Below are 23523 nucleotides of genomic sequence, written 5' to 3'. Positions count from 1 at the left end.
TGGGTTAAATATTGATGCAATTTCTGCAACTCAAGAAAAGGAAATGTTGCAAATTTTATCCTTTTTTTCCTCCTTCAGATGCAGAATACAGTGAAACACATTCCGAGTCCATCCCAGTGGCCTCTTCAGAATCTTTGCCTCATTTCCTTGTTGAACCAGAGGATGTGTACATTGTAAAAAACAAACCTGTCACCTTGGTCTGCAAAGCAACACCAGCCACACAGATATACTTCAAATGCAATGGTGAATGGGTGCATCAGATGAATCATGTAACAGAAGAAACCATTGACAAAGTCACAGGTAGGTTTGCACTTATTAATTGTGAAAATGAAATAAAAGATGTACATTCTGAAAAAATGCTTAATTCAGTTTTATTGTCTCGACTACAACCTAAACTAATGGTTGGAACTTGGGAAATAATTGAATTAATAGATAAAATCAAAATAATTAGCTATATCCTTCCCATGCCTCCCTATGCACTAGAATAACTAAAATCTGGACATGATTTTTAATTCTCTAACTTTAGGTAGTTTACTCTCTTTCTTTATAGAAATAGCCAATTCTATCAGAAATCATTTTGGCTCCATTTTACCTGTACAGCTTGTACAGCTGGGCCTGCTGGACATGTTCCACAGCCTTGTTATGAATAACCCATTGCACTGACAAAAAAGTATTTCTTCAAAATGCTAATTCTGCCCATTTGGCCTTGCTCTATTCACTTTATCTTCCTTCTTCCACCTTTTCTATTTCTGAAAACCAACTCTCTCTTTCTCTGCATCCCTGGATTGACAAAGGATCTTTGCATAGAATCTGCCTGTCCTGTGGAAAGCCATGGAATTTCTGTTGAAATAATGCCACTTGCTTTGGATTTGCCTGAAACGCAGGAAGAGCATCAGTCTTCCTTTCAATTTCACAGGGAAACATTGGGCATTCTTACTGCTCAATGATCCTTCTTCACACTCTTTCCAAAATGCTGAAGTGAAACATAACAGAAACAGCAAATGCTCAAAGTATTGTGGTATTGAGTCAGTCAGATTGTGTCTGTGGGAAGAGAAATAAATGTTTCAGGTTTTTAAGTTTGGTTGTAAGGTATCTTTATACATGGTGATGAGAGCTTGAAACTTTAATGATTTCTCTTCCCACAAATGTAGACTGACCTCCTGAGTTTTCCAGCATTTGTGTGTGTGTGTGTGTGTGTGTGTGTGTTTTAAAGATTTCTAGGGTGGCATTGGAGGCTTTCAATCCTTTCCTGTTCAGCCACTCATTACCATGCAGTTAGAATCTCCTAAAACTCAGGGCTTAGAGCATGCACCATGCATGCACCAACCCTTCTCCTCCTGTTGAAGTTGAAGGTTACACGATCAATCAGTGGATACCTAATACAGTCCTATAATGTGGGTACACTAATCTTAAGAAATAGGTATCTTCACTTTCCTGGAACTCCCAAAGTTTCCCTTATTTCAAAGATTTTCTGCATCTTTACTTTATTGTCACCAAATGATTGATACTAGAGCGTACAATCATCACAGCGATATTTGAATCTGTGCTTCGCGCTCCCTGGAGTACAAATCAATAGTAAATATAATAAACATTTTAAATTATAAATCATAAATAAAAAAATAGAAATGGGAAAGTAAGGTAGTGCAAGTTAGGTCTGGATATTTGGAAGGTATGGCCCAGATCCGGGTCAGGATCTGTTCAGCAGTCTTATCACAGTTGGAAAGAAGCTGTTCCCAAATCTGGCCATATGAGTCTTCAAGCTCCTGAACCTTCTCCTGGAGGGAAGAGGGATAAAAAGTGTATTGGCTGGGTGGGTCTTGTCCTTGATTATCCTGGCAGCACTATTCTGACAGCGTGTGGTGTAAAGTGAGTCCCAGGATGGAAGATTGGTTTGTGTGATGTGCTGGTCTGCATTCACAATCATCTGCAGCTTCTTTCGGTCTTGGACAGACAACTTCCATACCAGGTTGTGATGCACCCTAGAAGAATGTTTTCTTCGGTGCATCAATAAAAATTAGTGAGGGTTTTAGGAAACAGGCCAAATTTCTTCAGCTTTCTCAGGAAGTAAAGGCGCTGGTGGGCCTTCTTAGCAGTGGACTCTGCTTGGTTAGACCAAGTCAGGTCATTTGTGATATTGATCCTGAGGAACTTAAAGCTTTTGACCTGTTCCACCTGCGCACCACCGATGTAGATGGGGTTGTGTGGTCCGCTACTCCTTTTGAAGTCAACAACTAATTCCTTCATCTTGCTGACGTTGAGGGATAGGTTATTGTCTTCGCACCATGCCACCAGGTTCTTAATTTCCTCTCTGTACTCAAACTCATCATTACCCGAGATACGTCCTACAATTGTGGTGTCATCAGCAAACTTATATTTTGAGTTCGATGGAAACTTAGCTACACAATCATGGGTGTACAGTGAGTACAGCAGGGGGCTGAGAACACAGCCTTGTGGGGCACCGGTGCTCAGAGTGATTGTAGAGGAGAGCTTGTCCCCTATTTTTACCGCCTGGGTCCTGTCTGTGAGGAAGTTGAAGATCCAGCTGCAGATCTGAGTGCTAAGACCCAGGTTCCGGAGCTTAGGAATCAGTTTATTTGGAATTATGGTATTAAAGGCAGAGCTGTAGTCAATGAAAAGGAGCCTTACATATGCATCTTTATTCTCCAGGTATTCCAAGGAGGAATGCAGTGCCAGAGTGATGGCATCTGCCGTTGACCTGTTGCTCCGATAGGCGAATTACAAAGCAAATCTGCATGGTTACCTCTGTCTTCCTTTACAAGTTACTCCACTGTGTACATCTCACAAGACCAATATGAACCATGCTTTGCTGTTGATCATACATAATAACAATACGTCTGTCATTGGCGCTGATGGTTCATAAATCATGTATAATTTATACTGACTATAGGCTTGTGTTTTCAGGAGACAGGTTTTCCACTGCAGGATGTCTGATGGGCTTGAAGGCTGATTTTCATTTTCTTGATTATGTCTTTAGTCCAGCACCACACAACTTGTTTGAAACTAGTTGTAAGTCGTTCTTTTTGCATTTTCCTGCATTGGCATTGTTGTTCTTAGACTTGGTGTTTTAGCAATCCAAGAGAATCAGAATCTGGTTTAATATCACTGGCATATGTTATGAAATGGGTTGTTTCGTGGCAGCAGAACATTGCAATACATAATAAAAATATAAATTACAATATGTATATATAAAGCAGAAAATTGAAGTAAATAAATAGTGCAAAAAGAGAGGGGAAAATGGAGAGGAAGTTTTCATGGGTTCATTGTCCATTCAGAAATCAGATGGTGGAGGGGAAGAAGCTCTTCCTGAAATGTGGAGTATGTGTCTTCAGGCTCCTGTACTTCTTTCTTGATGGTAGCAGTGAGACAAGAGCATGCTTTAGATGAAAGGGAACCTCAATAATAGATGCCACCTTTTAAAGTCATCACCTTTTGAAGGTGTTTCAGATCCTGCGGAGGCTAGTGCCCATGATGAAGCTGACTGGATTTACAACTTTCTACAGCTCTTTCCAATTGTGTGCAGTGGTCCTCCATACCAGATAGTGATGCAATCAGTTTGTATGCTCTCCATGGTATATCTATTGAAAACAGCAAATGACTCTGGTGACATAACAATTCTCCTCAAACTCTAAATGAAATATATCCACTGTTGTGCCCCATTTGTAATTGTATCAGTATGTTGGGCCCAGAATAGATCCTCAGAGAACTTATAACTGCTTACCCTTTCCATTTCTGATCCCTCGCTGTGTTTCATTGACTCCTACTTCCTGAAGTCCACAGTCAATTCCTTGGTCTTACTGCTGTCAAGTGCAAGGTTGCTGAGATACCATTCAACCTGCTGATCTACCTTGCTCCTTGTATGCCTCATTGTCACTACCTGAAATTTTGTAAGTATAGTTGCATTTCATTTGTGCCTAGTCACACACTGTGCCTTAAGCATGCATCCTTGAGGTTGATTGTCAGCAAGAAGGAGATCCAGTTCCAGGGGGAGGTACAGAGGCTTAGGTTCAAAAGTTTGTTGATTAGAATTGAGGGTGTGATTGTGTTAAATGCTATAGTCAATAAACAGCAGTCTGACTTAATTATTACTATTACCCAGGTGAGCCAAGCCCAGGTGGAGAGTCAGTGAGATTGCATCTGCTGTAGACCTTTTGTGGTGATAGGCAAATTGCAGCAGGTCCACGTCCTTAAGCAAGAGTTGGTTCTCACTGTGTCCAGCCTATCAAATTTGAGTGCCATTGGGTGATAGTCATTGAGACAGCTCACCCTGCTCTACTTGGGCACTTGTATGATTGTTGCTCTTTTAAAGCAAGTGGGAATTATGATAAGAAGCACCACAGAAGCATAGTGGTTAGTGCAATGTTATTACACCTTAGGATGTCAGAGTTTGGAGTTCAGTTATTATGTCCTCTGTAAGAAAGTTTGCACGTTCCTCCCAGGGCTGCATGGGTTTTCTCTGGGTGCTCTGGTTTTCTCCCGTAGTCCAAACACATAGCAGTTAGTAGGTTAATTGGTCATTGTAAATTGTCCTGTGATTAGGATAGGGGTTAAATTGGTGGATTGCTGGATGGCATGCCTCAGTGGGCCAGAAGGGCCTGTTCTGCAAAGAGTGACTGTTTCTCTCTTCACGGGTGCTACCTGACCTAGTGAGTATTTCCAGCATTTTCATTTTGTGTTATGAATTGTGAACTGATCATTATAAATAATAATGATATTGATCAACACAGCACCATGTATTACATAACTGATGAAGGTCACTTTGCTGGAGACCTTCAGTTGTCTGAGATAGTTTAATTTAATGCACTTACATCTAGCCATGGTAATTTGTTGACATGGCAAAAACTCATGTCTTCCTCAGGGATCAGTGTTGCATTCTCACACAACATTTCTCTTAAGTTATGCATTATAATATGTCTGCGTACAGGAGATAACAGTCAGTTGGAGACAGTTCCTCATGGAATTTATGCGCCAGGTTTAAAAAGCGACCGGGAACTGTTGGGAATTGTCTGCAGAGCAGGACATTGCAGAGTGAGTAGGAGAAAGTTTTTTGTGAAACTTACGCAGCATTTGTAAAAAGCAAGAAGGCCTGTTGGGACTTGTCTGTTGAGCAGGAGATAGTGGAGTGAGCTAGAGACAGTTTGAAAAGCTACTGGGGTGTGTTGGAACATTTGGTGGGCTGCAGTCATCACAAGAAGTTATCTGTCAGTGAGATATTGTGTGGTTTAAAGGAGCTTGGAGCTTTCCAGAATTTTTTGGTGGGCTGCAATCAGAACGGTCTGTTAAGCACTCAGGAGGGGCCAATAAACAGAAGTAGTGTCTGAGTCGTGTGAGTTTTAAAGGATACACATTGTATTAAAAGGATAGACAAGTGGGCAGAAGGGGTGAGGTGGCCCTGTTGAAAAAAAAATGAAATCAAGTCCTTAGAAAGATATGAGATAGGATTGGAAGATGGTGAATCCTTGCCGAAACTGCAAGTGTAAAAAGACCCTGATGAGAGTTATATACAGGCCTCCGAACAGTAGCCAGGATGTGGGATATAAGATAGAAAAGGGCAATAATAAGGGCAATATTAATATAGTAATGGGGGATTTCAATTTGCAAATAGAGTGATAAAAATCAGTTTGTGCTGAATCCCAAGCATGGAATTTTGTAGAATGCCTGCAAGATGGTTTTTAGAGAAGCTTGTGGTTGAGCCCACAAGGGGAAAGGCAATTCTGGAGTGGATGTTGTTGAGCAAACCAGATTTCATTAGGGAGTTGAAGATAAAGGAATGTTCTGGAGGGGGTGATCATAATAAGATAGAATTCACTCTGCCATTTGAGAGGGAGATGATGTATCAGTATTACAGAGGAGTAAACAGAATTACAGAGACATAAGAGAAGAGATGGCTAACATTGATTGGAAGGGGACACTAGCAGGGATGACTGCAGAACAGCAATGGCTGGAGTTTCTGGGGGCAATTTGGAAAGTGAGGCAACTTTTACTAACAAGGGAAGTCAAAGACAGTATAAAAGCAAAGGAGAGAGCATACAATATTGCAAAAGTTAGTGGGAAGGGAGAGGATTAGGAAGTTTTTTAAAACTAACACAAACCAACTAACAAGCCACAAGGAGAAGAAAAGTTGAAATATGATGGTAAGCTAGCCAATAATATAAAAGAGGATTACAAATGATTTTTTCAGATTTATAAAGAGTAAAAGAGTGGTGAGAGGGGACACTGGAGCACTAGAAAAAGACGATGGAGAGGAATTATGGGAGAATAAAGAAATGGCAGAAGAAATTATTAAGTATTTTGTGTCGGTCTTCACTGTGAAAGACACCAACAGTTTGCCAGAAATTTGAGAGTGTCAGGGGGCAGGAGAGTGTGTAGTTGCTGTTACTAAGGAGTTATGTTGGAGAGGTTGAAAAGTCTGAAGGTAGATAAGTTACCTGAGCCAGATGGAATATACCCCAGGATTCTGAAAAAGGTAGCTGAAGAGATTGTGGAGGCATAAGGAATGATCTTCCAAAAATCACTAGATTCTGGAATAGGTCTGGAGGACTGGAAAATTGCAAATGTCACTCCACTCTTTAACAAGAGTGGGAGGCAGAAGAAAGGAAATTATAGGCCAGATAGCCTGACTTCAGTGGTTGGACAATGTTGGAATTCATTAGGATGGGACTTCGGGGTACTTGGAGGCACATGATAAAGTATGGCAAATTTAGCATGGTTTCCTTGAGGGGAAATCTTGTCTGACAAATATGTTGGAATTTGTTGAGGGAATAACAAGTAGGATAGACATCGGGGAATAGGTGGATATTGTGTACTGGGTTTTCAAAAGGCCTTTGGCAAGGTGCCACACATGAGGCTGCTTAGCAAGGCAAGAGCCCATGGTACTACTGGAAAGATACTAGCATGGATAGAAGATGGACTGACTGGCAGGAGACAAGGAGTTGGAATAAAGGCGGTCGATTCTAGTTGGCTGCCGGTGACTGGTGGTTCCCATAGTTGTTGGTATTAGGAGAGCTTGTTTTCACAATATATGTTGGTGAGTTAGATGACAGAATTGATGCATTAGCAGATCATACAAAGATAGGTGGAAGGGCAGGTAGTGTTGAGGAGGCAGAAAGTCTGCAAAAGGGCTTGGGCAGATTAGGAGAATGGGTAAAGAAGTGGCAGATATAATATAGTGTATTAAGTTTATAATCAGGCACTTTGGTAGAGGAAATAAAAGTGTAGACTACTTTCCAAGTGGAGAAAAATTTCAAAAATCAGAAGTGCAAAGGGACTTGGTAGTCTTTGTGCAGGATTTCCTAAAGTTTAGCTAGCAGTTTGAGTCAACATATGTGTATCCTTTAATACTCACATGACTCAGACACTACTTCTGTTTATTGGCCCCTCCTGAGTGCTTAACAGATTGTTCTGATTGCAGCCCACCAAAAAATTCCGGAAAGCTCCAAGCTCTTTTAAACCACACAATATCTCACTGACAAATAACTTCTTGTGATGACTGCAGCCCACCAAAAGTTCCAACACACCCCAGTAGCTTTTCAAATGTAGTGATAACATTGATTTTGAGGGGACAAGAACATAAGAGAAAGAGTGTAATACTGAGGACTGTATTTACTACAATTCAGAAGAATGAGGGGGATCTTATTGAAGCCTATTGAATACTGAAAGGTCTAGATAGAGTGCATGTGGAGAGGATGTTCCTTATAGTGGTTGAGTCTAAGACCGGTAGGGACAGTCTCGATATAGAGGGATGCACATTTAGAACAGAGGTGAGAAGGAACTTCTTCAATCAGAGGTTGGTGAATTCATTGCCATTAATGACTGTGGAGGCTAGGTCATTGACAATATTTAAAGCAGAGGTTGATAGATTCCTGATTAGGCAGTGTGACAAAGTTTATGCGAAGACAGCATGGGTATGGGATTGAGAGGGATGATAAATTGACCATGATGAAATGACACAGCAGAATTGATGGGCCAAATGTCCTAATTCTGCTCCTATGTTTTATGATCTTATGCCTTATGTCATGAAATGACCCTCCATTAGACTGGATAGCAATTTCTTCCATTGCTCAGGCACGAAAAAGATTCTCATCATAGTTGCTACTGGAAACTGATCCTGCCCCTTCAAAACAAAAAGATCCCATTGACAGTCAGCAAAGAATTTCATAAATTAATATGAATATTGCTGAATTGATTAGCAATATCTACATTAGGCTGCTGTTTATTGATTACAGCTCAGCATTCAACACAATCATACCTCAGTTCTACTCAACAAGCTCCAAAACCTAGGAATAACATCTCCTCCTCATTGACAAATAACACTGGCACACCTTAAGGAATCGTGCTTAGTTACTGCTATAATTTCTCTGTATCCATGACTGTGTGACCAGACACAGCTCAAATACCATCTATAAATTTGCTGATGTCACAACTATTTTTGGCAGAATTTCAGATGGTGATGATGAGGGGTACAAGACTGAGATAGATCAGTTGGTTGAGAGGTGTTGCAACAACACCTTGCATTCAACATCAATAAGACCAAGAAATTGATTGTGGATGTCAGGAATGGGAAGTTGAGGGAATACACATCAGTCCTATTGAGGGATTAACAGTGGAAATGGTGAGCAGTTTCAATTTCCTGCGAGTCATCATCTCTAAAGGTCTATCCTGGGTCTAACATATAGATGCAGTTACAAAGAAGGCACATAAGCAGCTATATTTGTAAAGGAAATTGAGGAGACTTGGTATGTCACCAAAAACTCTTGCAACTTTCTACTGGTCTATCGTGGAGAGCATTCTAACTGCTTGCATTGCCACCTGGTATGGAGAGGCCACTGCACAGGATTGGGAAAAAGCTGAAGAAAGTGGTAAACTCATCCAGCATGGGCATCAAGGACTCCTTGCCAATGCGGCATCCAACATTAAGTCCCCTATCTCCTAGGACAGGCCCTCTTCTCATTGCTGCCATCAAAGAGGAGGTACTGGAGCCTAAAGGCACACACTCAAAGTTTCAGGAACAGTTCCTTCCCCACTGCCATCATTTTTCTGAGTGGACAATAAACCCACGAACATTACCTCACTATTTTCTTCCCTCTTTCTGTGCTACTTACTTAATTTAATTATTTATAAACTTGTATTTCTTATTGTCACTTATAGATTTTTTCACTATGTATTACAATGTACTGCTGCCACGAAACAACAAAAATTTTCACAACATATGCCAGTGGTATTAAACCTGATTCTGATTCTAATTTGAACATTTGAGCAGTAATGGGCAGTGGTCAACCGTGTGAAGTTTAATAAACATCAGTGGTACCAGTAGGAGAAATGGATTAGAGCTTCTCTGGAGTTCTGAAATTTTGGTGTCCTTCTGCTGACTTTAATATTTGCCGCAATGACATTGACAGGCAGGTGAGTTTGATATAACAAGTCACTATTTCTCTATCAATATTTTATGCTCTTGGAGTCAGTTTTCAACTATTCAGAGGATTTGACAATGCACCAGAATAGATGATGAGACTCAGAGCAGACGAAACATGGTGCATTTAATTACTTATAGAGAAAAAAGTCCCATAACATATAAAATATGTATTATCTGGAAATAACGACAAACTTAACATGGAGAAACGGGAAAGAGAGTGTGGAAGGGGAAAAGGACATTTTACATTTATTTCAGCTGAAGTGTTCCATGCTAGTTATTTTTGGAAATAATACCAATTCAAAGGTGCTCCTGATAAATGTAATACTAGGCCAGATCCTGCATTCCTGTACATCCAATTGAGAGTCACAATGTGAGGCGCTAGAGCTCTCAGAAGCCAGATGTAACAAATTCAACTGGGCTCTATCTGTTCTTCTGACTGGCCCCATGGGAATGCTCAGGGTCGTTCATTGAGAACTGTGCAAAAATGGCCTTTTCCTGCTGCGTGCATCTGCTGTACTGACCACCTAATTTGATTGTTTCTTTAATATCCAAATTTGATGCAAGAAATACTACTCCAGCAATGGGAGAGTGATTATTGGGACCTCGAGTGTTGGGAGGCAAGTGGGCTGTTGGGACCAGATCCAGCCTGAGTTGGTGAGTGGGAGTGGAGTCAGAAAGTCAAGTTATGAATGGTATAGTAATGTTAGTCAAGTTACATCATGGGATGGGGGGGTGGAGTGTGGTTCTTTGATGCAGATGGCAGCATGAAAGTTCTGAAGGTGGACAGAGGAGAGTGGGTAGGTTGGGGGGGTGTAAAGATGAAGATGACATAGCAGGGGTTGGGAGATGGAGAACATTTCAGTGGGAGGGTGAACCATGGAAAGCTGGCAGTGAAGGGTGACAGCAGAATGCAGAGATGAAGTTAAATTAAAATGTTCAAGCTCCATAAATGATATTGAGCAGGAAGCAATTCAATTTGCTTTGATCCTTGTACAGTCCCATATCGACAATGTGCTCCCTCTGCTCTAGCAGTCAAACAGATTTGTATTTACAAAGCTCCCTCTGTAGTCACTGACCAGAAAAAAAATGGTTTGAAGTAGCTGCGTACTGCTACCCCTTTATTGACGCAGACAGCTGCCGACCACAGGGTGTTTAGAAATTTGCATATACTTTCAACAGCAGGAGGGAGCCTCGGCCACAACTGCATTGGGGCAGACAGAGAAGCTTCCTCTTGCTTACTCAAAGACTCGTGCCTGTGCAGGGCTGTTGGTCGCCAGATGAGTCCCGGGGTGAGAGGGATTCCCAGGGGATTGTCAGCTTCTGCATTCAACACATTGCACTGGCACAGAGCAGCAGGTAATGTTGCTGCCTCATAGCTGCCGGGATCTGGGTTCGAAATCCTCCTCATCACTACCTGGATTTCAGCTGAGTGCTCTACTCTCTCAAATACCAAGCAGATAGCCGGTCATGGTAATTATTCTGCAAGTGTCAAAAGAACATAACATAATCTCAGGTTCAGTGAACCTCGTGGCCTCCTGCAACATGGGAAGTAAGGAAATTCAGTCTGTGTAAAAATGTTGTGAACACTCAGCTCATCAGTTAAGATACTATGCTCCCATTAGTGGGGAAAGCACTTGCTGTCTTTTGTGCTACGTGATGTTCCTTTAAAAATGTGTCTATATGTCAAAGGTGAATCAGATACATAATTCAGAATAATAGCATGCTAATGTATTCACAGTTTTTCATGTTCTTTCATGTTATAATGACAGAGATGATAAGATTGTAAACATAGATGTTAACTGTCTTTTCTCCCCCTGTAACTCCTACAGACCATCTGGTCACTTGCGATTGGCAACTATTCTCTAGCCTTTGAAGAGTCCAAATATATGGCTTACAGGACGATTTAATTCTCACTCCTTTCACAAAAATTTGACTTGTCTACTTATCACAGCTGACAGCTATTACTTGACACCCCACTATTCCTGTCACACCACAGGAAGTTTAACCTTGGATTTAATGGTGATTTTGATTATTCCTTTGCCATTATTACTTAATTATCAATTTAATTATCCAGATGAGGCAACTCCCTTGTGCATCTGATTAATTCCCAAAGCAATTCAATGCATCTGCCTGTCTGTAAGAATGTTAACAGCTCACAAATCACTTCTTGACATTTGAGGGCATTTTTTCCCCCGGCAAACTGCGCTCCTGATATATCTTTTTCAGAATTTCTGAATATCACATAATTTAGTGTTAATTTTAAATTAATTAGTGTCGTAATTTCATTACATCCAATCCAATGTACTCAGCATGTACGAGTAAATACTGAAATACTGAATGAAATATATCAGGCAATGCGTTGCTGACCTTCTCCATGTCATTTCATTCAACATTTGCTGTCTGTAACGAAGTGGAGACAGAAGAATAATATTAAACATGATCAAGGAATTAGTCCTGTAGCAGGGAAACCGGAAGTGAAGCAGCCTAATGGTAGCAAGTGGAGACTGGGCAGGATAGAAGTGGAGTTCAGGACAGCAATTATTTTAGAGGTGATCTTGTTGAAGAATAGAATAGTTTTAAGGGGCTGTATGACTTAAGCCTGCTCCTCTTTTATAAGTTTGTGTTCTCATTTTCATTTACTTCCCATTTATTTATTCATTTGGAAATGTTTTCAAACCCATTATAAATCTAAGGCATCTCATGACTACACTTATCTATATTTTAGTATTATTCCCTCCCACCCTCAGTGAATATCCAATTCCAATATGGAAATGAGGCCTAGCATTTAAACTGGCATAAGCTGAGAATCCCTTGGGTCTGTTCCTCCTTTTTCTAGCCCACTAGTCTTGCTTACTCTCCCACTTCACTATTAAAATTAAAACTAATGGATTTTGTAGTGTGCTCATGATATAATGGGAAGAGATCCCATTGAGTGTTACAACCTTCATATGGGACTTAACAGAGTAGATGCAGAGAAATTGGTCTTTTTAATTGAAGTGTCTAGAACCAAGAGTCAGTCTCATTTTTAAACTTCAGCCCACAAATAATAAAGGCCAATATGCCACTTGGTTTCTGAATTACTTGCTGCACCTGCATGATAACATCTAGATACCTCTGCACTCCACTCATTTGCAGTCACTTGATTTCTCTTAGCTAAGTATGTGACCTCACAGATTCATGTGGTAAACATTTCCAAATGTTTTTCCCCTCATTCCATCTATCCATGCCTAGTGATCAGTTATTTCTTCCTTGATTTAAGGACGCTAGTTAACTGAACATATATTCTAGACAATATATGTTCAGTTAACTAGCACGTACATTTTTTTTTGTTCCCTCCTCTTTTGATTAAAGACATTACATTGGAAGTTTTCTAATCCATTGGTACCCTCCTGGGATTCAGTTAGTTTTGAGAAACCAACTGCTGATGTTTCCACTTTCGTTGTCACTTCTTTTATAACTCTAGGATGCAAATTCTAGATTTGGGCATCTTGTCTGATTTCTTAACCCCTATGGTAAAAATTCTACCCTTAATTCTTTATGGAGTTCTCTATTGGTTTTAATGATCATTATGTATTTGATTCATGCTGCCAACTCCTCAGTTTCATTTAACACACACAAAATGCTGGTGGAATGCAGCAGGCCAGGCAGCATCCATAGGAAGAAGCACTGTCAACGTTTTGGGCCAAAAACCTTTGTCAGGACTAACTGAAAGAAAAGATAGTAAGAGATTTGAAAGTAGGAGGGGGAGGGGGAAATCCAAAATGATGGGAGAAGACAGGAGGGGATGGGGTGAAGCTTCTCCAGCTCTGTATCCCTTTTGCCAATCACCTTTCCAGCTCTTAGCTTCACCCCATCCCCTCCTGTCTTCTCCTATCATTTTGGATTTTCCCCTCCCCCCCCCCCACTTTCAAATCTCTTACTGTTATGAATGTACCACAGCTCTGAGGGGCCGAAGAGTGCGGGACCAGCTCCCTCTTTCCGGAGAATCGCAAGATCGCTATTAATTCGGGTCTGGGACCCAGGAAATGAGAGACAATGCAACGGATTTGACTATTGTTCTTAGAGGCACCTGTGTGAATTGCAACTCTATAGTACGTGCCAGCTATCAGGGACGTGGACACCCTCGGGCAATGTGGGGGTGGGGATTGTATCACCCTACCTTGATTGACATTTACAAATCTGCCAGCCATGATAAAAAGGAGACTGCAGGAGGCGGTACTCCAGCGACGCACCAGACGGAGACACCATCGCTGATCGCTCCCGTAAGAATGGGAAGCTGCTCGGGAGCCATGTGTGATTTGGATCCCCTAGCTAGGGAATCGAGTGGCTAATAACCCGGAAAAGGATTCCGAACTGACAACGGGGAACTCCCGTTCCTGATTCCACGCTTTGAGTCCAGAAGGCTGGCAAGTTTATTTTCTCTCTCCAACCTGTGAACACCCAGCGGTCCCTCAAACGGCTAAAAGCCTTCATGAACTGGCGAGACTTTTTTATATTTCCATCGGACAATAGTTTTACCCCTAGACAAACTATAGAGCTACTTCGAATTGTTGATTATTACTATACCCATGCTTTAGATTGACTATTGACGACGTATGTTATCTGAACGTTTGTATTAACCTTACTTTTGTGCCCCTTTATAAATAAAAACATTTAAAAATGGTACCATCAGACTTCAGCGGACCTCTCTATCTTTGCTGGTAAGTGATCCAGTTACGGGATACGTAACAATGTGGGGGCTCGTCCGGGTTTTGATACCAAATTGGGAGGTCAGTGAATTGGGTTTGTCAGTCAAAAAATTTGGATCTGGTACGCGGGTAGCCAGACGGGAAACCAGCAAAGATGGACGTGGATGAATTTATGAAAAACCCAACTCTGGGGGCACTAGAGGCGGCTACAAAATTAGACTTGGTAAATCTGGCGAAGGGGTTAAACCTCACAGAACTGAGGTCATCAATGAAAAAGCGGGAAGTGCGAAGGGTCATAACTCAGTATTACATTGGGAAGAAGGTGTTTGCAGCTGAGGAGTTGGAAAATATCCCTGAAAAAGTACCAGCTAGTGGGATGGATCAGCTAGAGTTGGAGAAATTAAGGTTGGAACATGAATTTAAAATAAAGCAGCTGGAAGCAGCTGAGAAGGAGAAAGAACGGGCTGAGAGAGAGAAAGAAAGGGCTGAGAAAGAGAAAGAAAGGGCCGACAAACAAAGGGAGCAGGCGTTCCACATAAAGGAGTTAGAGGTGAAACGGGACCAGGAGCTCCAACTAAAGGGGTTAGAGGTGAAAAAAGAGCAGGAGCAGTCCTCTTACAGCAAGCCGGGGATGGAGTGGAGCACCCGGTAGCATATTTCTCGCGGAAGTTCAATGTACACCAGAGGAATTACTCTACCATGGAAAAGGAATTGTTTGCACTTGTGTTGGCGATACAACATTTTGAAATGTACATTTGTCCAGCGCAAAAACCCCTAGTGGTCTATACCGATCACAACCCGTTGGTATTCCTGGCCAATATGAAAAATAAAAACAGGAGGTTATTAAGCTGGAGTCTGATGCTGCAAGAATTCGATATTAAGATCCAGCACATTAAGGGGAGTGATAATGTGCTAGCGGATTGTTTATCTAGATGCTGAATTAAATGTATAACTGAGTAGCTCTGTAGTGAAATGAAAAGCTTGTGTATTGTGTTAGATTAAAAAAAATAATAAATCCAGTAAGACTCTGTATCACTTTGTTTCCACCACTGGTGAAAACGCTCTGAAGAAAGGGGGTGTTATGAATGTACCACAGCCCCCTCCTTCCGGAGAATCGCAAGATCGCTATTAATTCGGGTCTTGGACCCAGGAAATGAGAGACAATGCAATGGATTTGACCATTGTTCTTAGAGGCACCTGTGTGAATTGCAACTCTATAGTACGTGCCAGCTATCAGGGACATGGACACCCTCGGGCAATGTGGTGTGGGGATTGTATCACCCTACCTTGATTGACATTTACAAATCTGCCAGCCATGATAAAAAGGAGACTGCAGGAGGCGGTACTCCAGCGACGCACTAGACGGAGACACCATCGCTGATCGCTCCCGTAAGAACGGGAAGCTGCTTGGGAGCCATGTGTGATTTGGATCCCCTAGCTAGGGAATTGAGTGGCTAATAACCCCGAAAAGGATTCCAAACTGACAACGGGGAACTCCTGTTCCCGATTCCACACTTTGAGTCCAGAAGGCTGGCAAGTTTATTTTCTCTCTCCAACCCGTGAACACCCAGCGGTCCCTCAAATGGCTAAAAGCCTTCATGAACTGGCGAGACTTTTTTATATTTTCATCGGACAATAGTTTTACCCCTAGACAAACTATAGAGCTACTTCGAATTGTTGATTATTACTATACCCGTGCTTTAGATTGAGTATTGCCGACGTATATTATCTGAATGTTTGTATTAACCTTACTTTTGTGCCCCTTTATAAATAAAAACGTTTAAAAATGGTACCATCAGACTTCAGCGGACCTCTCTATCTTTGCTGGTAAGTGATCCAGTTACGGGATACGTAACATTATTATCTTTCCTTTCAGTTAGTCCTGATGAAGGGTCTCAGCGCGAAACATCAACAGTGCTTCTTCCTGTAGATGCTGCCTGGCCTGCTGTGTTCCACCAGCATTTTTTGTGTTGCTTGAATTTCCAGCATCTGCAGATTTCCTCATGTTTGCCTTAGTTTAATTTTCCTTTTTGTATGTCCACTGAAACTCTTGCTGTTTGATTTTATGTTACCTGCCATTTTTAAACTTACGATCAATTCTCTCCTTTTTAGATTTTTGGTCCTCTGGAGATCACTAAAAAAATTCTCAGTCCTCTGGTCTATCATCAGCTTTTGCCACTTTATAACATCTAGTTAAAATATGGTTTAAAAATTTAATTGAAGTCCTTTGTTAACTGCAGATGATTTATCCTTCTCATTGAGTTATTCCATTTGATTAAATAAATATCTGGTGATTATTATGAAATAGCTGCTTCTGTTGATGCTCATCCACTGACCTTAGCCTTATTTCTAAATCCATCTAGGTACCTTTTTTTTTAATTACCCTTGTTTAAATTAAAGACATTCGTTGTGGTTCCCAAATTATTGGCCCTCTAATTTTACCAGGTTGTGATGGTTACTCACTATAGAATCCTAAACTAGAGTATCTATTATCAATCCTACCTTAATATGCTTAACCAAATGTATAATTGGCTCTTTCTGTGTACTTCCTGTAATGTTCAAAGAATATTGTCCTCTTTATTCACCCTGTACACTCTCACAAATTGAGTAAATTTGTTAAAACTAATTTCCTTTCATGAAAACCATGTTGATTTTAGATGATTGTCTTATGATTTTCTCAGTTACTAAGATATTCCCACAGGTGAGAAGATTAGTTAATGGGCTGCGTATGACACTTTGAGCTCCCTATAAAATCTGTATGCTGTTTTATGAAGAGTAGGAGGATTTTGTCCAATTAACATGCAGCTGATGTGAGAGACCAGAAATTTTATTCTCCATGTTAATAGCTCTGATCAGAGATGTCATGGTACATTATTTGTTAATTTGTGACAGAAGACCAAAGTCACCTACAAAGATTGTTGACAGGTGATTCAGCCCATTGTGTATACGGGGCATTAGTCGTTGTGTTAAGATCTTTGGAGTTAGAGATCTCAAGTGATTCTTGAGTTACTGAAACACTTGCCCTAGAAATCTTGAGCTCCTTTATATGCACATAATAGAAGTAGACTTAATGAAGCAGATTAATTCCCCCTCATCATTCCCTACCGTTTGATAATACTCAGTGCTGTTTCTAGGATACTGGTAATCCATCAAGATTCTTAACTTTCAGAAATGGGTTTCAATTATGAATTTGTCTATGGAGATTCTGTTCATATTTTCATGTTAGAAGGCACAATTTTAACTGGACAGCTTTCTTTATAAAACCATAGACCATAAGACATAGGAGCAGAATTAGGCCTTCTGGCCCATCAAGTCTGCTCTGCCATTTAAACATGGCTGATCCTTTTTTTCAATCTCCTCCTCAAACCCAGTTCCTGGCTTTCTCCCTGTAACCTTTGATGCCATGTCCAATTAAGAACCTATCAACCTCTGCCTTAAATATACCCAACAACCTAACCTCCACAGCTGCATGTGGCAACAAATTCCACAAATTCACCACCCTTTGGCTAAAGAAGTTACTCCTCATCTCTGTTTTGAAAGGAGCCCCTCTATCCTGAGGCTGTGCCCTCTTGTCCTGGACTCTCCCACCATGGGAAACATCCTTTCCACATGTAACTCTTGGTTAGGCTAGCGGCTTAATCTAAGGGAAAACAGCCTCCGGCCCATCCAAACTTAAGAAGTCTTGTTTGGATGGATGCTCTGTGATGTGTTCACTGTTACAAATCAGTACTATGAAATAACAAACAGCACACAATATGCAATTAAACGATTGAGTTTTATAATTCTTAAATGACTATATGGTTAGTAAGGAAAAAAAAAATGGGCCCATTCTCATGAAACAGTCTAGAGTGCAATGTTGGAGCTCACGGTTCCATTCATTTGTTCCCCATTGCTTTCCTCCGAGCATAGCCGACCCTTAGACCTTCATTCCAAGTCCACTCCATCCGGCGGTCTACCAACTCTCTCCATTCGTGTCTTCTCTCCTCCTCTCTCCACGACAAAAGTCCATGAAATCCCTGTTCCCAGACCCACAAGAAAGAACAACATCCCTCTCATTGGATAGCACACATTCCAAAGCCCCGTTATCTCTAGTCATAACCCAAACATTTCTGCTACTGAGAAACCATTACCTTAGCAGTGAAACATTACAGAGAGGCCATTACATTAGCAGTGAAACCTTACAGCGTGTTACACATGTCTACTCTGTCTAGGCCTTTCAACATTTGAAAAAAGGTTTCAATGAGATCCCCCCTCATCCTTCTGAATTCCAGTGAGCACAGACCCAGAGCCATCAAACGTTCCTCATATGATAAGCCTTTTCTTCCTCGTATCATCCTTTTGAACTTTCTATGAACCTTCTCCAATGCCAGCACTTCTTTTCAAAGATGAGGGGCCCAAAACTATTCACAATACTCAAGGTGAGACCTCACCAGTGCCTTATAAAGCCTCAGCAATGCATCCATGTATTAGAAATGTAGAAACATAGAAAACCTGTAGCACAATACAGGCCCTTCGGCCCACAAACCTGTGCTGAACATGTCCTTATCTTAGAAATTAAATTGAACATAAGGAAATTAAGAAAAAAACATTTTATTCTAACAAGACTTGAATGGGCCAAAGCAAATGTGACATAGATCAATTTTTTTTATGTCCAATTATTATTGATTAGCATTTATGTTCAGAGTCAGCTTTTATTTAATGGGTATTCGATTGGTTCTAACTGAAACCTGTAATTATGTTATTTCTTGAAATCACAACAAACCAAATTAAAAATTAGCTTTTTATCATATAAAGATTGTGTCAGGCAATTATAGTAAATTCTATAAGGATATATATGGTGGATAGTCAGTACCTGTTTCCCAGGGCACCAATAGCAAACATCAGAGGGCATATGTACAAAATTAAGGGAGGGAAGTTTAGGGGAGACATCAGGGGTAAGTTTTTTACACAGAGGGTTGTGAGTGCCTGGAATGACTTGCCAGGGATGGTGGTGGAGACTAAAACATTAGGGGTATTAGATAGATAGATAGATAGATAGATACTTTATTCATCCCCATGGGGAAATTCAACATTTTTTCCAATGTCCCATACACTTGTTGTAGCAAAAACTCATTACATACAATACTTAACTCAGTAATAATATGATATGCATCTAAATCACTAACTCAAAAAGCATTAATAATAGCTTTAAAAAAGTTCTTAAGTCCTGGCAGTTGAATTGTAAAGCCTAATGGCATTGGGGAGTATTGACCTCTTCATCCTGTCTGAGGAGCATTGCATCGACAGTAACCTGTCGCTGAAACTGCTTCTCTGTCTCTGGATGGTGCTATGTAGAGGATGTTCAGGGTTTTCCATAATTGACCGTAGCCTACTCAGCGCCCTTCGCTCAGCTACCGATGTTAAACTCTCCAGTACTTTGCCCACGACAGAGCCCGCCTTCCTTATCAGCTTATTAAGACGTGAGGCGTCCTTCTTCTTAATGCTTCCTCCCCAACACGCCACCACAAAGAAGAGGGCACTCTCAACAACTGACCTATAGAACATCTTCAGCATCTCACTGCAGACATTGAATGACGCCAACCTTCTAAGGAAGTACAGTCGACTCTGTGCCTTCCTGCACAAGGCATCTGTGTTGGCAGTCCAGTCTAGCTTCTCGTCCAACTGTACTCCCAGATACTTGTAGGTCTTAACCTGCTCCACACATTCTCCATTAATGATCACTGGCTCCATATGAGGCCTAGATCTCCTAAAGTCCACCACCATCTCCTTGGTCTTGGTGACATTGAGACGCAGGTAGTTTGAGTTGCACCATATCACAAAGTCCTGTATCAGTTTCCTATACTCCTCCTCCTGTCCATTCCTGACACACCCCACTATGGCCGTGTCATCAGCGAACTTCTGCACATGGCAGGACTCCGAGTTATATTGGAAGTCAGATGTGTACAGGGTGAACAGGACCTCTTGGATAGGCACATGGATGAAAAAAAAATAGAAGGTTCTGGGGTAGTATGGGTTTAGTACTTTTTTTAAGGATTTTATGGGTTGGCACAACATGGAGGGCTGAAGGGCCTGTACTGTGCTGTAGTGTTCTGTGGTTCTATGGATCTTACTTTGCTTTAAGAATTACTTATGTTGATGAAATATAAAAAAGCTCCACTCAGGCACGTGTTTGTTATTCAGTACCAGCAATATATAGAATATTGGGTAAAGATGAATTTAAGAAAAAATGAACAGTATTTCTGGCTACAGTTACAGAATATTGGATATGTTTATTCAGATATCATGATGAGGGATTGCAGTGGCATAAGTATGTTAATAGGACTAAAATGAAAACTATCAAGATAATGGGTTAGTAATGTCATATATTAAATATTTAACCTATAAATGAATGTCAGAAGAATGTAGTTATTCGGCCCATTGTTCCAATAGACATTTTTTTGACATATACAGTATTCTATCAACATAATTCTATTTGAACTATTTTTAATCTGGTACTTTTTTATAGACAAAACTGCACATTAATTGGCTGAGCATGTTAAAGATTATTCTCATTAATATGGATGAATGTGGAGAATGGATTTTAAATGTCTTGTTCACATCGACTTGAAGGTCTTGTTATGTTGCTGATAGTGTCATGTATTATTAGTGTAGTTAATATAAAATATTATAGGACAAATTAATAAAGAACTGCCTCATTTTTTGAAACACCAGGTTTCAGAAGTAATTTATGTTCATCAGTTTTTGACTGGATCTGTTTAATTAGATCCATGCTTCCAGCTATACAAGTATTCTGCTGAAAAAGAAATTTAAGAGAATGAGCAAAATATCTAACTGGTTAAAATTAAGCTAAAGTAATTCTTAATTAAAACATTAAAATCAATACTTCTTAATTATTAAATGATAAATAGTATCCTGAAATAACAATAGATTGTAAAAGAATGATATTTTATTTATCAAAAGATACAACATGGTTACAGTCTCTACTGGTCCAATGAGTCCACACCATTGAATTGCACCCATCTGATTAATTAACCTACTAACCCAAATCTATTGGAAAGTGGGAGGAAACTGGAGCACCTGAAGGAAACCCATGTGGTCACAGGGAGAACATATAACCATACAAACAGTGGTGGAATTGAATAATAGGGTAATGTGAACTATTATGCTCCATGTAGAGTCTGCATTCTTGTGGTAGTGTTCCTTGTAGATTTTCTCAGTGGTGTGGTGGGCTTTGCCGCTATGGACTGGGCTGTGTTCACCATTTTTTGTAGGCTTTTCTGTTCTTGGGCATTGTGTTTTCATACTAAGCCGTGGTGGAAACAGTCAAGATACAGTTACAGTGCTCAATATAGATTACTAAGTAGAAATTTACTTTTACAACCCTGAAATGCAAAGCTTGTCATCATCAAAGACCTCCACCATTCAGGTGATGCTCTTTTCTTACTGTTGTCATGGAGAAGGAGCTACAGGAGCATTAAGTCCCACACCGCCAGGCTCAGGTACAGTTATTACTCTTCAACTTCAGACTCCTCAACCGGCGTGGATAACATCTCTCAGCTTAACTCTGAACTGATTCCCCAACCCATGGATTCACTTTTAAGGACTCTATAACTCGTGTTCTCCGTATTATTTATTTATTTATTTATTCATTCGTTCGTTCGTTCATTCATTCATTATCATTTTTTTTGTTTTTGCACAGTTTGTGTTCTATTGCACATTGTTATTTTGTCAATAATTGTGTGTAGTTTCTCACTGATTCTACTGTCTTCCTTTGTTGTACTGTGAATGCCTAAAGGAAATGAATCTCTAGGTAACATATGGTGACATGTACATACTTTTACTTTTAGCTTTGAACTTTGTAACAAATTTGAAATCACTTTCACAGTTATTCAATGATACATTGACAGAATGCCACAAAATGTTTATTGCTACCACCATCTATACTTGCATTGCTATGAACTTAATATGCTTAGGTTCACCAAGCTCAATTCTTCCTCTAGCCAACTAGCTCATTCATTATATTTTATTTATTTCAAAGAAACTTGTGAGGTTGTCTTTATATTAATGAAATTTCTGCAGCCAGGCTACAATGAGCACATCAAACCACTAATTTTAAGCAACACTTTCAATTATTCATTATTCTAAAATATGGCAATTAAAGTAGAATGTCGTGGGCTGAATGTTGCATTGGAAATAATGGTACTAACAACAGTACTCAACATTTTTAACAAGTAAATTGGACAGTTTCAATGACAGAACATCCACAATTACATGCATAAATCAGCACTTTGCTAACCAATATATCCTACACCTTTATTAGTTACACAAGAATAACATCTTACTGAGAGGTTCATCATTGCTACAGAAGTTGCTGTTTTGCTTGATTTATATCCACCTAACTCTCCAGGAACAAAGTAGCTGGGGACTAGTGGAAAACAGTAGCTTTAAACATGATGTGAAAATGTAATTAATAAACAATCTCTCAGGCCTTGAAAACTCACTTTAATACGTAAAAAGTCTAATTTCATCATAGTTTAATTATAGCTGAGTACTTAAAATATCAAGTAATATTTCTTTTTTCCTTTTTTAATCTAATAGTACTTTATAATGTTTGATCTGACACTTTAATATTCCAGCTTCAAGTTCAGGCCCTCCCTATGTTGCTCATTAATGATTCTTTAATCTTGTTATTTATTCTGTTCATAGGATTCAGTTCCTCTGTAGGGAACTGCTTTTCTTTTAGGCATTAGCTCTGTTTTCATTTTCCATGTCCCTACTGCGTGCTCACACATTTGTCATTTTAAGTATCTGCTCCTATGCATTTATTTTTTTAATTAACTGTTTAGTGTGTATCCTCTCTGTATGCTTCTTACCAAATTGTCTTTGCAGAAAATATCATCTGCAGTCTTCCTGCTCAATTATTAATACGTTTGAGTAACTCTGACATTATTTAGTCTTTTTACAGTTAAGCACATTTTTGGTTTTGTATGTAGTCAACAAATGTTGATGTGTTGCAAATACAAAACCTAGAAAGCAAACATGTAGGAAAAATGTATTTCATGTAACTCTTTCCATCTTCTCTCAATGTAGTAAAATACTTAAAGAGCAAACAATTACTTTTAAGCTGTAAAAATTGGAAAAAAAGAGAAATTATTCAATTGCCATTTTGTCATCCATTATAAGAATTCCCCATTTCATATCTAATCTTTCTACACCACTCTAGAATACAAAAGCAAGGATTTAGAATACAAGAGCAAGGATGTGATGCTGAGGTTTTATAAGGCACTGGTGAGGCCTCACCTTGAGTATTGTAAACAGTTTTGGGCCGACATTGGAAAGGGTAAATATAGTTTTCTATTTAAGCAGTGAAAGGAAATTGATTTTCAAGGATTTTAAAATATCTTA

The 23523-nt window shown here is 39.9% G+C and overlaps 1 protein-coding gene across 5 annotated transcripts in view; it reads left to right on the top strand.

Annotated features, from left to right (window-relative positions):
* Window positions 1-23523, top strand: part of unc5a (unc-5 netrin receptor A) — a 607644-nt gene that overhangs the window by 353427 nt on the left and 230694 nt on the right. For all 5 annotated transcript variants that reach the window (XM_073067589.1, XM_073067590.1, XM_073067588.1 and 2 more), the window contains exon 2: window positions 79-300. In XM_073067589.1, the coding sequence (XP_072923690.1) occupies window positions 79-300 (222 nt within the window). The remainder of the gene's footprint in view (window positions 1-78; window positions 301-23523) is intronic.

The sequence above is a fragment of the Hemitrygon akajei genome, chromosome 15, assembly GCF_048418815.1.
Source record: "Hemitrygon akajei chromosome 15, sHemAka1.3, whole genome shotgun sequence".
NCBI classification, from domain to species: Eukaryota; Metazoa; Chordata; class Chondrichthyes; order Myliobatiformes; family Dasyatidae; genus Hemitrygon; species Hemitrygon akajei.
The sequence above is the reverse complement of the archived record's forward strand: the minus strand, read 5'-3'. Positions and strand labels throughout refer to the sequence as shown.